This window comes from Bactrocera oleae, chromosome 6, assembly GCF_042242935.1.
Source record: "Bactrocera oleae isolate idBacOlea1 chromosome 6, idBacOlea1, whole genome shotgun sequence".
NCBI classification, from domain to species: domain Eukaryota; kingdom Metazoa; phylum Arthropoda; class Insecta; order Diptera; family Tephritidae; genus Bactrocera; species Bactrocera oleae.
In genome coordinates this window covers 54,053,537-54,074,945 of record NC_091540.1, presented here as the reverse complement: position 1 = coordinate 54,074,945, position 21,409 = coordinate 54,053,537, and the positions used below count along the sequence as shown (strand labels likewise).

The following is a 21,409-nucleotide window of genomic DNA, read 5'->3' as shown; positions in this document are numbered from 1 at the left end:
ACTACACTTTTGTGATTTTGACTGCATTATTTGGACGTTTTTGTAGCATGCAACACTGCAGTCTGCCACAGCGTACCACACTCCTGGCATTTGAGGTGAACACAAGGCGCCCCTCCACAACTACTTCTCCTGCTCAGTTTGCCTTGCATGCCACAAATGCACCACGCGCAACGCTTTCCATTGAATAGCTGCTAACTGCTGCTGCTGACGTGCTGCGAAAGCTAATTTATGAACACACATAGTTTTCCTTACGTAAGTATTTGTTTATGCATTTATCGCTGCATATGCTGTACTACGCCTTGCGGCGGCCGCATGGAACCAGTGGCGCTGATAATTGCGCGCGTTCTACCTCGATGCCCTAGTGAAATATTCGCGACTTTGTTGTGGCAGTGCAACAAGTTTTACCGTGCGCCATGCAATACACACACATTAGTGTTACGGCCTATATGTCACACCATGTGGCAGATAACAAATTAGCCGCGGAAACCTTAGGTCAAACGCAGCAAGCTTGCAAATTGAATTAATTTGTCAACATGGTCTCCCTAAATAATATAAGTATATATAATATATATACATGCATATATATTTATAAGTATATTCTTTTGTTGAAGGTTTAACCAAAAAAAGTATGGAAAAAGATAAGTATATGTGTTTCTCAAGAGTGTATCTTCACTCGAACAATCCAAACAACAAAGGTGGCAAGCATATATTGGTCCGTTTACTGAAGCAGTTTCCTCTAAGGCTCTTAGTAAATTATAGTTTTAACCTAGCTTATCAGTGAATTACGGAACTGAAGATAAGGAGATGCTAAGTAAATGTTTGGGAATCATATTTTTCGTTCTAATAAGCATATATAAGGTTGTCAAATATCCCCCTAACGCTATGCATGATTAGTTTGGATATTGCGTTCAACAGTTATAGACGTGTAAACATGGAGTTCACTAACGCCGAAATTCGCGCTATTTTAAAGTTTTCCTTCGTTAAAGGCAAATCCGCTAGAGAAACGTTCCGTGAGATTAATGGTGTTTTGGGGGATGGTACTCTATCACTTCGAACCGCGGAGGAATGGTTTGACGATTCAGAGCCGGTGAAAACGACACCATGGATAAGCCAGCCGGCGGAAGACCTGTGACGACAAATACCGATCAAATCATGGAATACATCGAGTTAGACCGGCATATGGCATCTCATGACATCGCCCAGGAGATGGGAGTTAGTCACCAAACCATTTTGAACAATCTGCAGAAGGCTGGATACAAAAAAAAGTTTGATGTTTGGTTGCCGCATAATTTGACGCAAAAAAACCTTCTGGACCTAATCAACGCCTGCGATATGCTGCTGAAACGGAACGAACTCGTCCCATTCTTGAAGCGGATGGTGACTGGCGACGAAAAATGGATCACATACGCCAATATCAAGCGAAAACGGTCATGGTCGAAAGCCGGTGAATCGTCCCAAACAGTGGCCAAGCCGGGATTGACGGCCAGGAAGGTTTTGCTGTGTGTTTGGTGGGATTGGAAGGGAATCATCCACTATGAGCTGCTCCCATATGGCCAGACGCTTAATTCTACCATATACTGCGAACAACTGGATCGCTTGAAGCAGGCGATCGACCAGTAGCGTTCACAATTGGCCAACAGGAAGGGTGTAGTGTTCCACCAGGACAACGCCAGACCACACACTTCGTTGATGACTCGTCAGAAACTACGGGAGCTCGGATGGGAGGTTTTATCGCATCCACCATATAGCCCGGACGTAGCGCCAAATGATTACCACCTGCTCCTGTCCATGCGAATGCCCTTAGTGGTGTGAAGTTGAACTCAAAAGAGGCTTGTGAAAAGTGGCTGTCCGAATTCTTCGCAAATAAGGAGGGGGCTTCTACGAGGAAGGTATTATGAAGTTGCCGTCTAGATGGAAACAGATCATCGAACAAAACGGCGCATATTTTAACAAAATCTGATCACTGTAACAATTTTAATTCATTGAAATTCTTTTAAAAAAAAAGTCGAGACTCTAAATAACCTGACTCCAGCTTCATCTATCGAATATATAGTTCATAAAAGTATTTTTCCTTTTTCTGATGTTAGCAGAAAATATTTCAAATATGAAAAAAGCTTAGCCATAAAAAAAATGTTGATAAATCTGCTCCAGCTTTCTGTATATTACTCTTATCGAATATGATGATCTAATCGAATGCCTTCAATATATTTATATATTTTTTTATTGAACTTACTTATGTTTCTGTAGATTATTTTCTACTTTATTAGACATGATATAAATATTTTTAATTAGGAAGATTTTCCAACTACAATCCCTGACCGCAAAATAAAGGCAAAAAAATCTTTTTATGAAATGATACCAAGACCGATATGAAACCGAAGAGAGATTCTGCTATTACCTGCGCACTTTCATATTTCAAATCTCAATTTAGGACGAATTTGGTCATCAGAAGTGCCTGTATATGAGGATGTAAAGAGGAAAACTCTCTCTCTCTTATTATATCCTCGCGTTGAGTACGAGAATTCCATGATATCAGAGGGCATTCGGCTGTAAATGAGTTTACATTAGGAGGTAGATAATCATATGTATTTCGAGGATGATGAATACCCTCGGATACTTGCCAAATACAATTTTAATTTTAGTTCAGTCAAAACACTTTCGATAATTTTGAAAATTCAGATTCTAGGGCTTTCGTAATCAAAAACAGCACTTATGTTACAGCGTCTATCACTTATTATATTTACACCAATTATATACAATATTAAATAATAATTTAAAAGACCTTTTTCAATCAAAAAATTAAAGTCTTCTATAAATTTCTCATCTACTGACACACACACATGCAAAGAGATATTGTTCACTCAGTGTGTGATCGAATTTTCTGCGACAATGACTGCTTTTTCGCACCTAATTACTTACATACCCATCAAATAAGCAGAAAAAATATGTGCGCACATGCATACATTTAGGCGCACATGCCAAGCAATTTGTTTACGTGTTTTTATTTGAGCATTTTCTTCATTTTGCATATATTTTTCATATGTTTTGTGCCTCTGCTTTGTTGTCGTGCGCAGTGACACAGTTCAGCGACGAAGTGTCAAGTGTCGCGCGAATACCAAGTGCACTCACCGCTTGTAATCCAATTAGCAAATGTGTTGTGACAGTTGGCAACGCTTTGCCAAAGTTGAATGTTCTTAAAGTATTTTTATTTACATTTAAAACGTTTGCTTAAGTAAGCTTAAAGAAGTTTAAAAGTAGTTGAAAACTAAATTTTCCTTGTAATTTTCTTAATTTAAACACTTTACCAAAGTGTAATAGTTTTTATTTATTTACCAAACGTATTTTATTTATTTTATAAAGTATATATTTTACTAAATTTTGAGATTGAGATAAAAAATATCATTGTTTGCTCTCTTTCAAAGCAGAGGGTATTTGGACAAAGCCTCAGTTATATAGTATCTTCACATAAAAACTTTCGAATACAACGATTACCTTCTAGGAGAGATACGATCTCTGCAGACGGAACTGAAAATTTCAGATGGACTTCCACATTATATAGAGTGATTGACAGCATTTTAGTGCAATTAAGCAGCAATTTAGGATATCAATCGACTATCCCAAGCTACGAGAGCAGAATGTCTTATTTCAGTACATGTATGGAATCAACAACAAAATTAATTTAGTGTAATGATCATGGAGGGTAAATTATAACAATTAAATAAAAGCGAACTACTTGTAACATAGTCCTAAGCCTTTACCAGCACATTTTTCACCTCCAAAGCTCGGATAAGACCTAATTGACAATTGCAGACTTAACGACTACATTAGATTAAGTTAAGAATGTGGACACTGAATGCAATTAAAATGAAATAAATTAAAAGACTTAATTATTCTATTCAATTATCTTTTCGTGTAAATAGTATAGTATATATATATATATATATCAAACTTCTGACCCACTTTGTGGTATTTGACTCTCTAAAATTAAAGCTCTGAAAAACTTTCAACATTACTAGAAGCTATATGGAACCCTTGTGTAACACCTAAGTTGACAATATCACAACTTGAACGATAATTCACATTCAAGACTCTCTCACTTTTCTAACTACAAAAACTCAAATAAAAGTTATTCACGAAACTCTTCAAACTCAACTCCACCTTCATTCGTAATGTCATGAACTAAACGGCTTCGGTTCCAGTTTTACGCGTTCTTGAAAATGAAAAATTCATGTACTACTCAGCTTCAAAATTTATTGTGACGGAGAAATTCCTGAACTTTATTTTTTAGATAAAAAATTCAAAGAAAAGTTTACCACCTGAACGCTACGATTGTCTAAGCAAATTTTTTCTCTGATTTTGTAAGTGAGTAAGCAAAAGCTAGAGTGGCCTCAAAACTTTACCAAATGCCAAACCACAAAGACTGAAGAATGTAGTAAGCAACAACAAGTATTTCAACCGACAAATGCATAAATATTGGCAAAGGAATGCAATAAAGAAAACGAAATTAGGAAGCAACGAACAACCCAATCTCCGGCATTTTGCATTGATAAAAAAAACACACATTCCTTGTATGCCTGCCAAACCCTTTACTCTTCCAACTTCATTTCTTTAGTGCTACATTGGCTTTCTCTTGGATTTGTAAGGGATAAAAGACGGCAACAATTTTACAAACATCTGGATCTGCAAGTTTTTGGTCAAAAAACTAAGAAAAAAGTAAACACACAGGGTCTTACCACAGGATTGTTAAAATATTAAAAGAGATAGTGGTTCAACTCCTCTTTTCAAACGACTACCGCATTGTTTGTGTAAACGATCGTGTGGGTAAAAGACTGTGTAATGCGCAGCGCTATCTTGCTAAGTAAGGAGATCATACAAGACCTTGTCTTCAATTTTTAAAATCTCAACATCCAACTCTGGCAGCAACCTCCGCCTTCTTTCAGGCACTGCGATACGTTTGTCCTCGCTCGGCTGCTGACCACACGATTATACGATTACACGTTTCCAGTATGTAGTGTTGTGCATGATTTTCTTTCTATTGGCGACCGAAAGTCTGAAATAATCGATTAAAAAATGCACACAAAACAGGGAAAAGCAAGAAAACACAAAAATAAAAACTTTTTCGATAACAAAATACTTGCATTTTTCATGTACTGGACACCGATAAAGCAACAACATTTGAAAATGAATTGAAAGCAGAGCAAGAGACAGATACCGCTACAAATGTGCCTACCACATGGGTACGTGGCACATCAGAGCAGTTTATAGCGCATTGAGTTCGAAACTCAAACCACACTTCCAAATGGGATTTGCGAAAGTCAATTGCAACGGAAATTTTCAAATTCAATTCAAATGTCATGTTTCGTGTGGCGACGATTGCTAAACATCGACCCTGACATGCTGCAACCGACGAAATATCCAAGCAACCGACACATAAACTCACATCCAAGTTGATTGTGGCCCCATATGTGTCAGCTAGCGCCGACCGAATGACGCTCATATCGCTTTGCACCGGCCCGCTCACGTACTGGCTATTTGTTTGCCATTCTTTTTTGACTATACAACGCTCTAGCGGACTTTTGGATAAGCCTTTGAGACATGCTGCATTGCTCTAACATATTATGCAGTGAACACAAATGCTCGTGCTCGCACGCCCCACAAAATGTTGCATGCTGCGGTAAATATGCCACAATTGTTGCCAAATACAGAATTTTTTTGGTAGCATAATAAACTGATGACATCTTAAATAAGTCAGTAAGTGTCAGGGAAAGCGGGGTGGTATAACAGTGATGTATGTGTGACACGACTTAAAGTCTTAGGAAGAGGAAATCTCCTTTATGTTGGTTTTAATTTGTGGCTAAGAATTTTGATCTGTTTCATAATTTTTCCCAATATCATGACTAACTAATACATACATATATTTTGACTTTCACTTAAATTTTTCAATCTCACGGCATCACAAAACTGGCTCTTTTAAAAAAATGTATACCCAACAAAGACGAAAGATTCCTGCGTAAATATCTAATCAGTGTAAGATTTTCTTTAGGTATTTGTCTTGTATATCGGATTATAAAAAGCATAACAGTCAAAAGGGAATTTCTGAACTTTATCAGCCACTTAAAGATGGATATTTTATTTGCTAAGTCGTAATTTTTTTTTTCTTTTATATGGTAACCCTAAAGTAAGGATCATCTCGTTATATATTAAATATTTTATCTTTTGGCTTCATTATGGGGGTACGTACCAGACGTCTGAAATCTGGAGGCTGAAGCTCAAACCACTTTAATTATTTTTTGAAAATCTTTTGATATGATAGCATAAATGTCGACCAGTATACTAAAATGCCCAAATTAAAATATATTTCGATTGAAAAAGAAAGGATAGCCCCCGAAAATATAATCGTCGAAGACCATTAATATAATATTTGAAAAGCTCACTTCTGCTTGAAAAACTTAAGAAGCATTAAATTTTATATTTACTTTAAACAGAGTCATCAACCACTGTTGCAAACGTGCTCACTCGTAATTCATTCGCGCGGCCAAGGTTAAGTGTTGTGCAGCCATTTATTATTTACGTCTCTCCAGTACTTCAAGCACAGCTACAACTGTACACTTCCACTCTTTTCGCACTGAATTTGCCGAAAATTGCAATGTGATGGCCGTGTTGCAACACGAGTGGACGCAGTGTTGCATGTAGAGACACTTTTTAAGCAAATCACGCAAATCTTACAAAGGACCTTCGAGTATTTTTGGTGTTATTTGCATTGCTGTTATTTTTGTTATAGTTAGTTGACACACAAGTGAAGTACCGAGTGTCTCTGCACTTTTATGTGGCAAAGTAATGGCGCCCTCTCAATGCTCATGTGTGCCACATATTGCAGTGACAATTGGAAATACTCCAAAAAACAGAGAACAATGCAAAAAATACGAAGTTATGCAAAAGCAGTGCAGGCAAAATGACGCCGCATGTGCCGTGCCACAAACGTTAACACAGCTACATTTTTGTGGCAACTACGTGTCTCATAGTTGGAAAACACCGTCGCCCATACACATTCTCGGTGCGGTGGCATAAACGCACCTTGACACCGATTGGCGCCAAGCGGCATCAGACATTTTTCGAATTTCACACTTCTCTTCTTCTTCCACCGAGTTTTTGCGTGCAACATTCTCTGTTTTTATTTAAATGTGTGCGTGTATCCCCATTTACTGAATTTTTCAATTTGCGCAGAAATGATTGCATCTCCACCCGCTTCCGCTTTACTCGCAAAGTCCATAATGCGTGGTGACACTCATCAGCCGAGTGTGAAAAGTGATGAAGACTACATACTCGGATATATAGTTGCTGCTTTGTTAGTGTAATAGTTTAGTGTGCTGCTGACGTTAGTCGTAGTTTTTTTTTCTGCTACACAGCTGGTAACAGTCTGCCCACTGATGAGGCCCGAAACAATTCACTTTGTCAGATATTCTACTTTTTTGGTTGAAATCACGCAACTCCTCTGCCATTCACCATTTGTCACGTAAAATGGAGTGGTGTAAAAAGCCTTGTAGAGCCCATAAAAAAAAGTTTGACTATATTTTTTAATTGCTTGAAGTAATGTATCTGAGTTCTTATACTGGGTCCACATATTGCTTAAATTGTTATTTTTTTACTCTCTTACTCACTATATATATAGTTCCAAAGTCTATTCTTCATATCTAAAGCTTGGGCTCAGAAGCTTCAGTAAGCTTTTAATTTCTCTATAGTTGTGATGTTCAACTATAAAGCTCACTGAGATAAAGGCCTAAATTGCAAAACCGCTTCGAAACTAGTTTCAAGTGCAAGTATGGGTGAAGGGCTCGATCTCTTACCGATATAAAAATACAAAATTACACGTGACCTGCAAACGTATCTCTAAAATCTCTTAAAATATTTTAACTTCTCTAAAGTGGGTCGAACTTCTAGAATCCTTAATTGGAAGGGCAATAAGAAAACGCCTTCACTCAAAAACATTGTTGAGACAATGGATACATTATAGTAAAGCCCAATTCATAAGTAGCTTACAAAAAAGTGAATATAAAGTTTTTGTACTTAAGAATTAATGCCTATAATGTTTGCTATGAGTTCACAGTCGAAGAAAGTATTGCAAATCGTAGTAGTTCTATCTATTTATCAAGTAATAGGTTGATTTTATAATAGCTTCAAGTAAAAAGTAACTCACTTTTGCATCATGTGAAGTCAAATTCATTCCATCAAATGATTCGCGAAACTTTGAGGGTTTTGAATCAAATAGGTAACTAGCATAAATCAAATAAACTGGAATATTAACAGAATGCCGGGTACTTTCCCCAGAAAAAAGTTTTGAAGGTTGGTACTAACGTAACAGTTCGTGACCATATAAATCCAGATTCATTCTAGCTACGTAGAACCAAGTTTTCTGGTGGCATAAATTTATATCCTGTTAACTACTGGACTAGAATTTTCTTATCTGTCAATTTGGGTACATAAACCAACAAAATATTACTCAAAAATAATCAAACCCCTATACTATCTAACACACTCCAAAAATTTTTAACCTGAACACAGGTTTTTTTTCAAACGAAATGTATTTGAATTTCTAATGAACTCTCCAGCATTGAATATATACTGAAAAGTGGAAGGAAAATTAATAAGACTTATCTTGTGAAGTCCAACTAGTAATACTTAAATTAATATATAATTTCAATTAGTATTTTTTAGTATTGCAAATGATATTGCTCCTGAGAGGATCAGCTATGAAAAGTCAGCAGTTGAATAGAGAACAAACTCATACAAATTATTGTAAAAACAAACTGTCCATTTGTACTAAAACCGATGCTATTCGTTTGCAAATATATATGACTCATTTATAAATATAAATAATTCCACTCTAAATATTTACCATCTATGTCTACTCTTTTAGGTGCCATTTGTGGCGGCCACTGCTGTACGAATGCAACCGAATTGGAGCTGAGAAAGAAGTCCACCGGCGAATTCGAACGTCTGTTGCATCATCATACCAATAGTCTTCGCGGCATACTCGAATCTACGGCGAATCTATTTCAAAGTGAGTGGAATCTTAAATTTTAATTTAAAACAAACTTTCGAAATTGATTTCTTTAACTTTGATTTACTGTTGTAATATCGAACAAAATAATAGTTTTTCAAATTTCGATAACAAAAATAAATTTTTAAATAATATTCCAATGAAATATAAAAAATATTAACAATATATAAGACATTTTTTTCTTTTACAAAATCAGATCTCTATCTTATGTCGAATTTAGAAAACAAAATAAATTAATATCTACTGTGTATTTTTTTCTACTGTGTATATTAAAATATAAAAAAAAATAAAATAAAAAAATTAAAATAAAAATATAACATATTTGAAAATTCATACGTTTGATGTAAAATATGAAATTATTCGAAGAATGTTATTTAATTTCTTTACGTAAATGTATTTCTAATAACTCTCGATTTTTTTCTAAACATTAATTTTGTCGAAGTAATTTATTTTTGTAAAGACAAATATTATTATACATTAAAATATCGAAAATAGTTTTGCAAATTTAAAAAATATTTCGGAATTTAAAAATATCAAAGAAATTTCTTCGATTGTCCGTTTTTTAAAAATAAATTTTTGTTTACAAAATTTTAATATTTTTCAAAAAAATTTTTTTTCGAATTTATTCTCTTTTTCTCAAAATAATTTGTTTTTATAAAAATATATATTATATTAAACTATCAAATATAGTTTTCGAAATTTCAAAAATCTTTCGAAAATTAACGTTTCAAACAATTTTCTTTCGACTGTCGATTTTTTAGAAATAATTTTTTTGATTTTAATATTTTTCAAAAACTTTTTTTTTAACTTATTCTTTTTTAAAATTTTGTTTGTAAACTTATTCATTTACTAACATTCGAAATTTTCGAAATTTTTATTTTACCACAAAACTAATTGTTATTATAATTTAACTTTTTACAAAAGTTATTTATTTTCGACTTCAAATTTTTTTTTACTAAACTTTTTCAAATATATTTTCTTTTCAAAAATTATTTGAATTAATATTTTCGAAAATTTACTTTTTTGTTTTATATTTTCAACAATTCAATTTTTTCATAAATTTTTTTAAATAAATTTTTAAAATACATCGAAAAATTAAAATTCACAGCAGCTCTACTATGCGTGCTGCCAAAAATTCTTATTAAAACACTAAATGTCTGAATTAACATACAAACACACAAAAATACTGAATAAAAAGTGCGGAAAGAGGAAAGTATAATACGTTTTTCAACTTTATTGTTTTTCGGCATTTCATACAAATTTTCAGCGCGAAATTTTTTGTAATAAATCAATTCAGTCAATGCCAACGAAACGCAAAATTATGACTTCCTTTTCGGTATATTCGCGAGCATTGTAGCAGCACGCCGTTACGCCCGCTCCAAGGCTCACAATGCTGAATTCGCACAAAAGAGCAGATACAAAAACAAAAGACAAACTGAAATTATTTTCAATGTTCGCACACGCCATACAAATTCAAATAAGTATGCTAATTTCGTGTTGCTAACGTTTTTCGGCGCATAAAATATTTGCAAAAAATTATAAATACATATATATTTTACAACAATGCACAACAAAAACAACAATGCTAAAAAATAATCATTAGCATTTTATTTTAAAACTAAAAAGGATTTATGAAGAGAAGTGCAACGTTTTGTCAACGCTGTGTTTTGAATAAATAAAATGTACAAACTCGCGCACATTATATGCATAAATGTATGTGTGTATAAATATTTTTTGTTTTTGCTGGCATTTGTTTTGATGAATTGGCATGTTAGCGCTCGCTCCGACGCGTATATTTATGCCTTTTTGACCGAATTATCATAGCCATTAGCATTTTGTCTACAAATAAATGCACAACACATGGTTGTTGTATACACACACATACATTTATATACCGAGATTTAAAAAGGCAACAATATCATAAACAATTTTGGTCTTGCATCGTCTATAAAGTAGTCATTAAAGTTCTTAAAAGCCGTTGAAATACGTTGAGATATGATTTACTTATGAACTGGCGTATTTTAATCGTGATTGGTGGAAGCTACTAAAAAGGTGGGTGTAAGCTTAACATGGCTTGACACAACAATGCGATTTAATAAAGAGCAAGTTCGCATATTGGGAAAAACCAAAGGACCTGTCGAAAACATGGACTTTTTCCGACTCACTTTGACAACGCGTAGAAAGATTGATGATTATGAATTACTAACGCTTTCGGGTTAAAATTAATTGCAAATATTTTTCTATCAGTAGTATTGTGAATTAAAAATTCAACTGATCTGTTATTGGTTCAAAATATTGTTCTTTCGGAATAGTTGTATTTCTTTCGATTTTCAATTTCTCAAAATTTCGAAAGAACGCATTTTGCAATTTTTTCTCAATAAAACAAAATATATAAAAAAATTCTGGAACCCATTTAATGCGGCAAATAATTCTTTTATATTGTTTTTACTTCGTGATATTATTTCATATGTATGTCAATATTATTATAAGTATGTATGTTAATCATACATAAGCATATATATATGTATGACTGCTTTTCCATTTCGCCGTACTACTCGAAACTATATTTCATAATGTTTATTGTTTTGCTTTCGACAAGTTGGAATGTTATGTATTCATGTCATTCTCGGTATTTATGCTGCAATTGTTCTCATATTTTATGCTGTGGTGAAATAATAACAAATTTACACCCACATGCATTCAATGCTTCCAGTTATACAGACATACAAACATAATTAACTATATTGTATAGTGTTTTCATTTATTTTTTTGAATTGTTGCTTTGTCATTATTATTATTTGTTGTAATGCTCATTATCTTACAAATGGCCTTGTCAATTGAAATAGAAAAATTCTTTGAACTAAAAGCCTTGAGCATATCAGAGTTTATAGAAAACATAAAACATACTTCAATTAGTTTCTACGCCATTGTATTTTATAAGTACGTAGATATATCATATATGGATACATTAATATACTTTTGTTATTTTTATTCACACAGATTTTAGAGACAGAGTCTCATATCGATTTTTTAAGCGGTGTAACGATACTTAAGTAGCATTAAAAGTGGCGTCTTTCGGGAATATATACAAAAAAATATTTATTCAAAAATCATTTCTAAGTTTGAACAGAAGTGTTTCTAAGACCCCATTAAGACTAGGCTAGGCGGAGGCTAAATTCTACGCCACTGTCTAGAAACATATCTAAATTTCTACACAAATGTTTCTAAGCCGCCATTAAGACTCTCCAGTCCTAAGTCCTCTTTCATGCTCATGGCGCCACGCACTTAAATGACAAGGGAATCTTTGCTTAATTGTCATCTGAAAGTTATCTACTGCTATTTCATGGTTTTGCTATTTTCGGCAATTATATTTTATTTTCAATTTGTAAGAAGATACACACACATACGCACTAATACCAATAAATTAGCAGTGGAATCGGTCATGCTTCAATTGTAATCATAGACAAACATGCGCGCATGATGTCATTCTCAAATAAATTAATTAACATGATCATCGTAAAATTAAAAACTGATTGATGCTTCAAGCGACTACACATACTCCCACACATACATACACATTCAACCACACTCGTATTGTATACAAATTGTTAGCCATCTCCTCACCAAATAGTTGACTTCTTCGTAGTAAATGTGCTGAGTGTGGGCGTCGCCTTCTTCCAAATTCAATTCAACGAAATATTTCTTTTTTGTTCTCAAAACTATTCGCGTCATCACTCATTTTTTCAATTCTTTATTCGTTTTGTATATCATAAATTACATATTGTTGTCGAGTAGCTGTTATTCCTTTTAGTAATGGCAATTGAAATCGGATTATTTCTTAGATAAACAGCAGTGCAGGCATTGTATTTTATTTATAAACAGAAATCGAGATTGCAGTTGCTTTGTGAAAGCAAATTAGGTGAATACTGTAGGCGGAAGGGAGTGGAGGAAATATATACGTTTTTTTACAATATTATATATAATTTTTTATGCGATCTGGGTTAATAGTAAAGATTGTTTTTTTTTGCAGTTATAATGGAAATTCGTATGTTTGATTGAAATCAATTCTCTGAAAACGTGCTAGTCCGAAAATTAATCCGAAAAAATATAGAGCGACAATTTAACAAATGGTATGAAATATTAAATAATCTACAATATTTCGAAACGATTTCGCAAAAAAAAATATCTGAGTAATATGTCCGAAAACTTAAAAAAAAAAAATTAACTTTTTGTTCTAATTAATTATTATATTGACTATTTGAAAGTAAACAGAAAGAGGTATTATGCGGCTAAGTACGAATGTTACAATTTTGGAATAAGTCCCGAAAGTGTTCAAAATGAAGATTGTGTTTAAATATAAAATTTGATATAAAAAATTAAACAGAGTTCAAAGTTTTTCGAAATTTATTACTAGGAGTAAAATTAAAGACTAATAAGTATGTTGTCTGCCTTGGAGTTAATGAAAAGGTATTTGTGATTAGCCAACAGTAACTTATAAACTGGTAATAAGTAAAAAGTTATTTATAAAAATTTCGGAGTGATTCCGAAAAAAGTTCTTTGATGTCGATTTGATAGAAATAAAACATCAGTTACAAAATAAGGTTTTATTGTTCGCAAAAATTCAGAGACGATGGAATGAAACATTCGGAGTTGAAATTTCAAAAATGTTATTGTAATAAATTGAAAATTCATAGAAAAATTAAGGATGGTAAGTAGATACGTAGAGTGGTTGTCCTTTAGGAGGCCCATTGTGATCAAAAGGGTACTATTAGCAAATTTCGAACTCGATCGCTTGACAACCGGAATGATACCAGATTTTAGAAGTTATTTCGGCAAAACTTTTAACACAATGGGACTATTTCGAAAATAATCAGATAAAAGGGGATTATAGAAGAGTAAAGCATTTTTGCTTTGTAAATCAACAAATTCGGAGTACATGCCAAATAATATTGAAGTAACAGTAACTTTTAATGTTCATGGAAGCAAAAAGTTGTGCAAATTTGAAGAAGCTATATTAGAGGCTTGGATTAAATTAATTTTTTTGAAAAACTTGAAAAATATGAGGTACAATTATGAAAATTTGATACATCAGACGACAACTTAACGAAATGGGAATTTCCGAATGGCAATTTTTGGAGCGAGTAACATATTATACATATGTAAATTCGAATATAAACAAAATGTAAAGCATTAGAATTAACTAATGGGTTACTTAATAGTTAGGTCGTTTCATAAATGAAGTGTTTCAAAAATAAATTTTATATAATGCATAATTTCGAAGTAGTATAAAGCAAAAGTAATGGAGTTATCAACTAGGTAGTACATCAGATATGTGTTCCTGAATATTTAGGAGTAATCCTAGGAAAAAATTCAATAATCTCTGATTATACAATATAAGGTTAGAAAATAACATGAGATTGAAAATTTCGGAGTATGTCATAGTTAGCTAAAATGCCTGATATAAAATTAGTATTCCTTTCTTCGCCGGCGAGTATATTCAAGATTAAATTTTCCGATTTTTGAGCAATTTCATATACACTAAGATCTACCGTGAATACAAAAATATTCACCTTGCAAAAGGAATCGCAGACCAGAGTGCAAAAATCGCAATTTCTACAACAGAGCAACGTACAAAACTTTTTGTATCGGATTAAGGGCAATTTGCAATAGTAACGTGAGAATATCACCAACTGTTCCCTTTAGCCGCAAAAAAAATTTTTTTTTTCAGATATAAAAGAATAGGCTTAACTAAGCTTTTGCCTCCGGACTATCTCTTACAGCCTTGCAAGCTCAAATACATTGTGGCTTATATTTATTGTTTTTACACTGGCAAAGAAGAAATCCATCTAAAAGTGTCAGCAACATATTCTAAAATATTTGCTTAGCTACAATTGTATATAAAATGCAATTTCGAACAAAATGTTGGCTATAAAAGTCCAACAAACGACTATTTTATGCCTCTCTATGTGCGTGTGTGTGTGTGCCCCTGTGTGGCTTGGTGTGGAAAGCAACATGCTACACTCATGTAGTACAAACTCATATACATATGTGTGAGTCCAGAACTGTGTAGTGGCAATAAAAGGTAACCAACCGACACACCATGTTATCTCGGGCCACATAGGCGATTTGTTCGGAAAGTTTCTGTTTGTCACCAGCCAGTGCCAGAGTTTGTGACAATAGTTTTAGATAATTTGAATTTTTATACAATTCGCCACACTCACACAAGAATTTTTAGACTTTTTTTCAGAAGAAGAGCACACTAAGCCCGTTAGCACTAGCCTTTATATAAGTAGTTGAAGTCATTAATACTGCAGGCCGAAATGTAAGCAACACTTTGTAAATAAGGTATATTTGATATAAATGTAGGGTAAGCAAACCAAGCAAGAAATCCCATGCCAAACCTTCATAAATTAGACTCAAATTAAAAAAAAATGATTTACCCTAAGCTAATGATCTTAAGGATTAAGCAGATTAATGTGTTAACGAGCTCCTAAATTTAGGCACAATCAATTGACAGTCAGTTTTGATTATTATGTGCAGTAAATAATTTTAGAAAACTTGAATTCGAAACAGAGAATTAAGATTTTAATATCAATAAAAAGTTCCTCGGAGCCTTAAGAAAACAGCCTTAAGAAGACTATAATGTAATAATTGTAACCCCTTCGATACTTTACCTTGTATATTATCCACAGAATACGTTCGACAATCGGTATCCAAATGATATTTGTTAACTTACGCCCTCTAGCTGACCAACTAGTGAAAAGTGTTCAAGGATTTCTTCATGTTAGGTTAATGTAGTGCATAACTAGTTTTCATACATTTACAAAGAGTCAATTAAGTCACCCAGCCCAACTGTACCAATAGTACTTCCACTGTAGTAAATTGCCACCAAAGAGCCCGACCTTAATATAATGCTTAACTGATAACAAGACGAGTCCACTTTTTTACCGAAGTCAAAATATTCTGTCTCGTCTTCAAATATATGTTATTTATTTTTATAATTTTGTTGTAAACATGATATTACTTCATAACTGTAGATACTTTTAAGCTTCACCTTTCCAGTTTATTAATTTATTTTATTTCGTAGCCTTCATCTTCTAACTTGAAAATCTGTAGCATAGTTCTAGAAGTTATTTTGATAAAATAAGTTTAGTGTGGAGATAAAACTTTCTTCTTAAAATCTTAATCTTTCCTACAGGGCTTATACTGACATACGTATGTTTTTGTTGGTGGCAGTAAGTCACGAGTATAAAAAGTCAGTTGCAACGCTTGGTAAAAGAGCTAACTAAGTGCAAGCGGAGTACGACGCACCGTACTTCACAACAAAAGCTCATAAAACGTGCAACACTGTGTAGCAAAGTCAAAGTTGCATACACAATGCTGCAACACAACCATTTTGGTAATCAAATAATGAGTGAGTGTGCGTATGGATGTGTGAAGAATTAGTTTTGTTCAACTCCATGTGAATCAACCAAAGCCTTTCATAACAATAACTGTGCAGCAGCGCCAAAGCGCGCAAAACACAAACGCAACGGCAAAAGCTCGGAAAACTTTTTGCAAATATTGCCTTCCGCTTAAGCGCCGAAACGTGTTCGAAAGCTAAAACCAGTGTTTTAAGCGCGTCACATTACATAAAATATGTATATGTGTGTGCGTTTTTGCAATTCTGAGTGTACAGGCGTAATAATAATCATTACAAAGCGTGCATACAAAAATGATGTAAAACGAAAATGAAAACAAAGCAAAACCGGAAACACTTTGTGACAAAGGGCAGTGGTACTTGCAATGCGTGTATGTGACCATAAGTGTGCAACGGCACTTTTTAATGCATGAAAAAGTCGAGTTATAAGCGTGCAGAATAATAAAACGCAGCTTCATTTACCGTTATGTACGTATGCATAATTTAAGCTCTTCGCTTTGGCATCGCCATGTGGGCGTAATGAAAATCCTCGCTCCCTCGCTTTTCACTGCAACGTGAACTATGCAAAAATATTAACATTAAATGTATGAAATGCGCAATTTCCTGCTTAAGTTTAATACACATTTTCATTTGCACGCGTTATGATTGCTGCTGGTGTTGTTGTTGTAGTTTTTGTTTTGGTCAGTGCTGTTTTTAGAGCGCAGTTTCCTACGTTATAGTTTTTGTTATTACTATATTTATTGTTGTTCTTGTTGTTGTAGCTGTGCTCGTGTTGTTTTTATTATAGTTTCGCTGTTATTGTTGTTGTTGCTCTTTTACTGCGCGGTTGTTAACCAGACAGCATGCTGCGCTTAAATTTATTCTGTGCGTATATTACGTATACGCCGTGACATCCACTCTCGGTTCATTCATTTGAATTAGCATTTGAATTGCCTAAAGTACCTCAGTGCTGTGAAAAAAATTATGATAATTTTGTTACATTTGACTTATAAAAGAAAATAGTTGTAATGAGCAGCAGTTTTATGTATTTTTTCACCTTTAAATTTATTGTCTTCAACCAAATTTGACTACATATTTTTTAATATAATATTTACAAGTTGGGTCAATAAAGCTTTTCAATTTGGCTCTCGAAAAATTTTGAAACAAAAAGGTTCTATTAGCCTTGTATTGGTACCACGCAAATATTTTACAGACTCATAAACGATAATTACAGCTTATATTTATTTGCTTTGCTTTTTACCTAAAATTGTGATGTGTAATCAACTGCCAAAGAAATTAGAAATTTAAGAGGTATTTTTTAGTTGTTCTCTTTCCTAGTAAACCCACCACTAAATCATAAATAAGTTTCATCCAAAGCCACACATCGCATATAGAGAAAAAATATCGATCGAAATAAAGGTCCACGCTCAAGTTCTGTAAAACCGCTTCGCTTGGAAACCAAGACAACTCTTTATGTGCACCAGGTTCGGTTGTACTCAACCTTCCTTCTATTGCTTAATTTTCAAAGTTAAAGCCCACGACAAACGAAGTGAAGTATGATTTCAATATTAAGATAATTCCTTGTTCCACAATACCTTCATTCTGAATTTCATACTCTCAAATTTGGTCCTTAAAGCTCTTTGATAGATTTATTTTTAGATATTTAGTTGAGTTCTCTTCTAGGAATATCAACTGTTTTTCTTCCACCAACCCCAACAGTCCTATAAATAAACGTGCTTATTTAATAGCTAACTTCTCACACACCACTTTCTACAACTAGAACATTAAAATTATATTTGATTACACGTAACCTCACAAGCTCTATCTTAAATGACGTTCTCATTTGGTCGTAATCCAATTTTGGGCAAAGATGCGAAATATGCAAATGATGATTAGAACATTTCGTGCAGTTAGTGATGGGGCACAACAGGCAGTCGGTGCGCATTTACTGATGTACTAAACAAACATATGTATTTGTATATGTGGGCGGTGTGATTGTTGTGTTTTTGTATATGTGCCAACGGCATGTGCTTACTTATTAAATTTTTAATGAAGGTGCTTACGCTAAGAGACATGGAATTTGGGTAAATTGCTCTGTGGCCAAGCGCTCATTTTGCATATAAACAAATATGCTGTCTACGAGTAGGTATTAGTTACAAATGTATGATTTGAGTTTAAATTGAGAGTCTTTATGCACATGAAAGTCAAATATTTGCAAATATTTGAAGCTGAAACTATAAATATATACTCTTGGTATTATATGCTCAGTAACTCAGTCTCAGTTAATTTAATTCAATCTATTCTTAGTTTAAGAATCTGTAACTAGTAGTAAGTATTTATAATCAAAGTATTGCCTCTTTCTGCTAACACATCTCAAGATCAAGTCGGGGCCAACTAGAATCTCCTTTAAAGAGAGAAGTAACGTGTTTTCTCAATAAATATATAGGTTCTATACTAACACTGAGTTTGCTTTAACCCAGTTATATAAACAAGTTTCTTATCCTATCAAGTGCACCAAAAAAATTGTTTTCGTCAATACTCATATTACACCAAACACGTGATGTTTTTTTACAGTTTTAAAGCCTAAGAGACTATTCATGGTTAAGCCTGAACGGCTATAGTGTCGGCAAATTTTTGGTTTACTAGGAAATCAACCTGAATTTTCATAGAAAGCAGATATATACAGTTCATATAAATATATTTTTCCGTTCTGATAGTATATTCTCACCACAAGCTTAACGCCTTCCTTTTCCCTCCCAGTCCCATCCCAGTTTGAATTTTCCGAAAAAATTCCGAAAAGTTCGGTTGAATTCATAACCTCTTATTTTCAAAATTTTCGACAAAGTGTCGTCCGTTTCTGAATACTACTCATAATTTCAAAATGACTCTTAAGTAATGATTACTTAATAACGAATAATAATGAATACTTAGAGCTTTTAACAATTTTCACTGATAATCGAAAACTACGTATGTTGGTTGGTATACTCTGTACGTCTTCTGGTAGAATTTGATTTATTTTAAGTATATAAAACAGAATAATGTTTTAACTTTTCATATTCTCAATTAAACACTGAGTGAAGAGTAGATTTTTATTTCTTACTATCTCCAATTACTACACAATTACCAACGAAGACTCACAATTACAAGGCCAGCTGAAGAATAAGTACAAATAAACAGTAAATCTGTTAACTTGAAAACACTTTCCTACAAAAAAAGCCACACAACTGCAAATAAGCCTCAAACCCCGTCAAGGGGACGCAAACAGCGCCAGCAGCGGTTCGAAGACTGGCAAGCATTCAATAAATTTTAATATTTTAAATGTTCGCTCAACTTGGTTTGCATCCATAAAATCTGTGCAGACTCACTTAGAATATATAGAATGTGAGCTAAGAACTACCGGCAGGCCGGCAGCACGTAGCAACGTTTGTGTCGCAGCGGTTGACGGCGTGCTCAGGATGTTGCAAGCGGTGCACAACGCCTGCAGCTGTGGACAATGCCACACAGTCTTCGCACAAAGTCTTCTGTCTGCCACAATGGCGTCTCCACGCTTTGTGCACTCAAAGAGTCAGCGCCGACTACTTAACTTGGCTAACGACAATCACAACTTGTGGCAACTGAACTTGCGGCAGGAGGAACCTGGAGTCTTGCAGGTTATTATGCCCTCTTCAAACGTTGAATAATATGAAGAAGAAGAATGGCATTGCTGCCGGTATATCTATAGCATGCGTGCGACAATGCTGCAGGTCCATTTTGACTGGTGGAATTTTTATGAGACTTTCAAATAAAGAAATGCTAGAAGAATAGTAAGAGCAGAGAGTTGGCAAAGAAAAACAACCAAGAAAATTATGTATGAAAATAAAATGAAGTGGGAAGTACCAAAAAGACGGCCGGATAATGAGATTTAACTTACACATATACACTAGTAGTATTAGGTGTGACCGGTGGCTCAAGCAAATGCCAAGAATTGGAGTGTTGCCTGATAAAATGAACTATCCACGCAATGCATGAGCACTGCTGATGGGAATGTTAAAGATCTAACTTTCGTGATATAAAAAACATTGTAGAGAAACTAACGTGCTAACTATAAAAAGAATTGTATTAATTAAAATGAGAAGATAGATGCAAAAACAAGAAAATTTCCAAAGGTTAATATCAGTGAAGAATTGGACTATGCTATTGCATGCCTGTGAAATGTAGACTATATAATCGTGGTAGGCGAGGAAACGCGGTTGTAGACACAAATTACAGATGTAAGAAAGTGTATACATACATATTTCTATATTACGAGATATAATACAATATTTTGAGCTTAATAAAATTGCAAACTAACGTGATTCAGTGAGGTTAGGTTGCTTTACAAAGCAATTTGATTTTATTTCGATTTTTATAAATCGTACACTTGAATCTAAATTTTTTCGGTTCAAACCAGATCTAAATTTTATTTGCTCAGAACTATTGGCTTGTTACAGAAATATTTTACAAATAAGGTTTAGAGAAATTGTATAATATCTTAGGAAAATGGTCATTGGAAAAAACTTAGACTTGCAATATTAAAAGAGAAAAAGTTGGGTTCCTATTGAGTTGGGTTGATATTGAGTGTTCATACCAAATGAACACATCCCTGCATTGTTCTCCAAGCTCGTATAAATACGAATTAGAGGACAATGCAAAAGGCTCAACAGCACCAACATAGCTCATAATTCCAATTAGAACAAATCAGCAGGCAGGAGCAGATATCAACGCGGACGGACACAAAAAGGCGCGAAAATCAGACCGCCCCAGCAGTACAACAACAACAACAACAGCAGCACCACCAAAATCTATGCGGGATTATCAACCCACATCAGGTTATAATTGAATTTATAGTTAACTTATTGAGGTATAACGTCTAAAATTACTTCGCAGCTCATAATGGGCTCTTGTAAGATAGTTTCTTCAAAACTTATCGTTGA

The 21,409-nt window shown here is 33.9% G+C and overlaps 1 protein-coding gene across 8 annotated transcripts in view; it reads left to right on the top strand.

The window, feature by feature from the left end:
• dally (division abnormally delayed protein) overlaps window positions 1-21,409 on the top strand; it is a 643,966-nt gene that overhangs the window by 589,903 nt on the left and 32,654 nt on the right. For 5 of the 8 annotated variants that reach the window (XM_070111676.1, XM_070111675.1, XM_070111674.1 and 2 more), the window contains one exon: window positions 8,915-9,058. The exons of the other annotated variants lie outside the window; for them this stretch is intronic. In XM_070111676.1, the coding sequence (XP_069967777.1) occupies window positions 8,915-9,058 (144 nt within the window). The remainder of the gene's footprint in view (window positions 1-8,914; window positions 9,059-21,409) is intronic. 8 annotated transcript variants of the gene reach the window in all.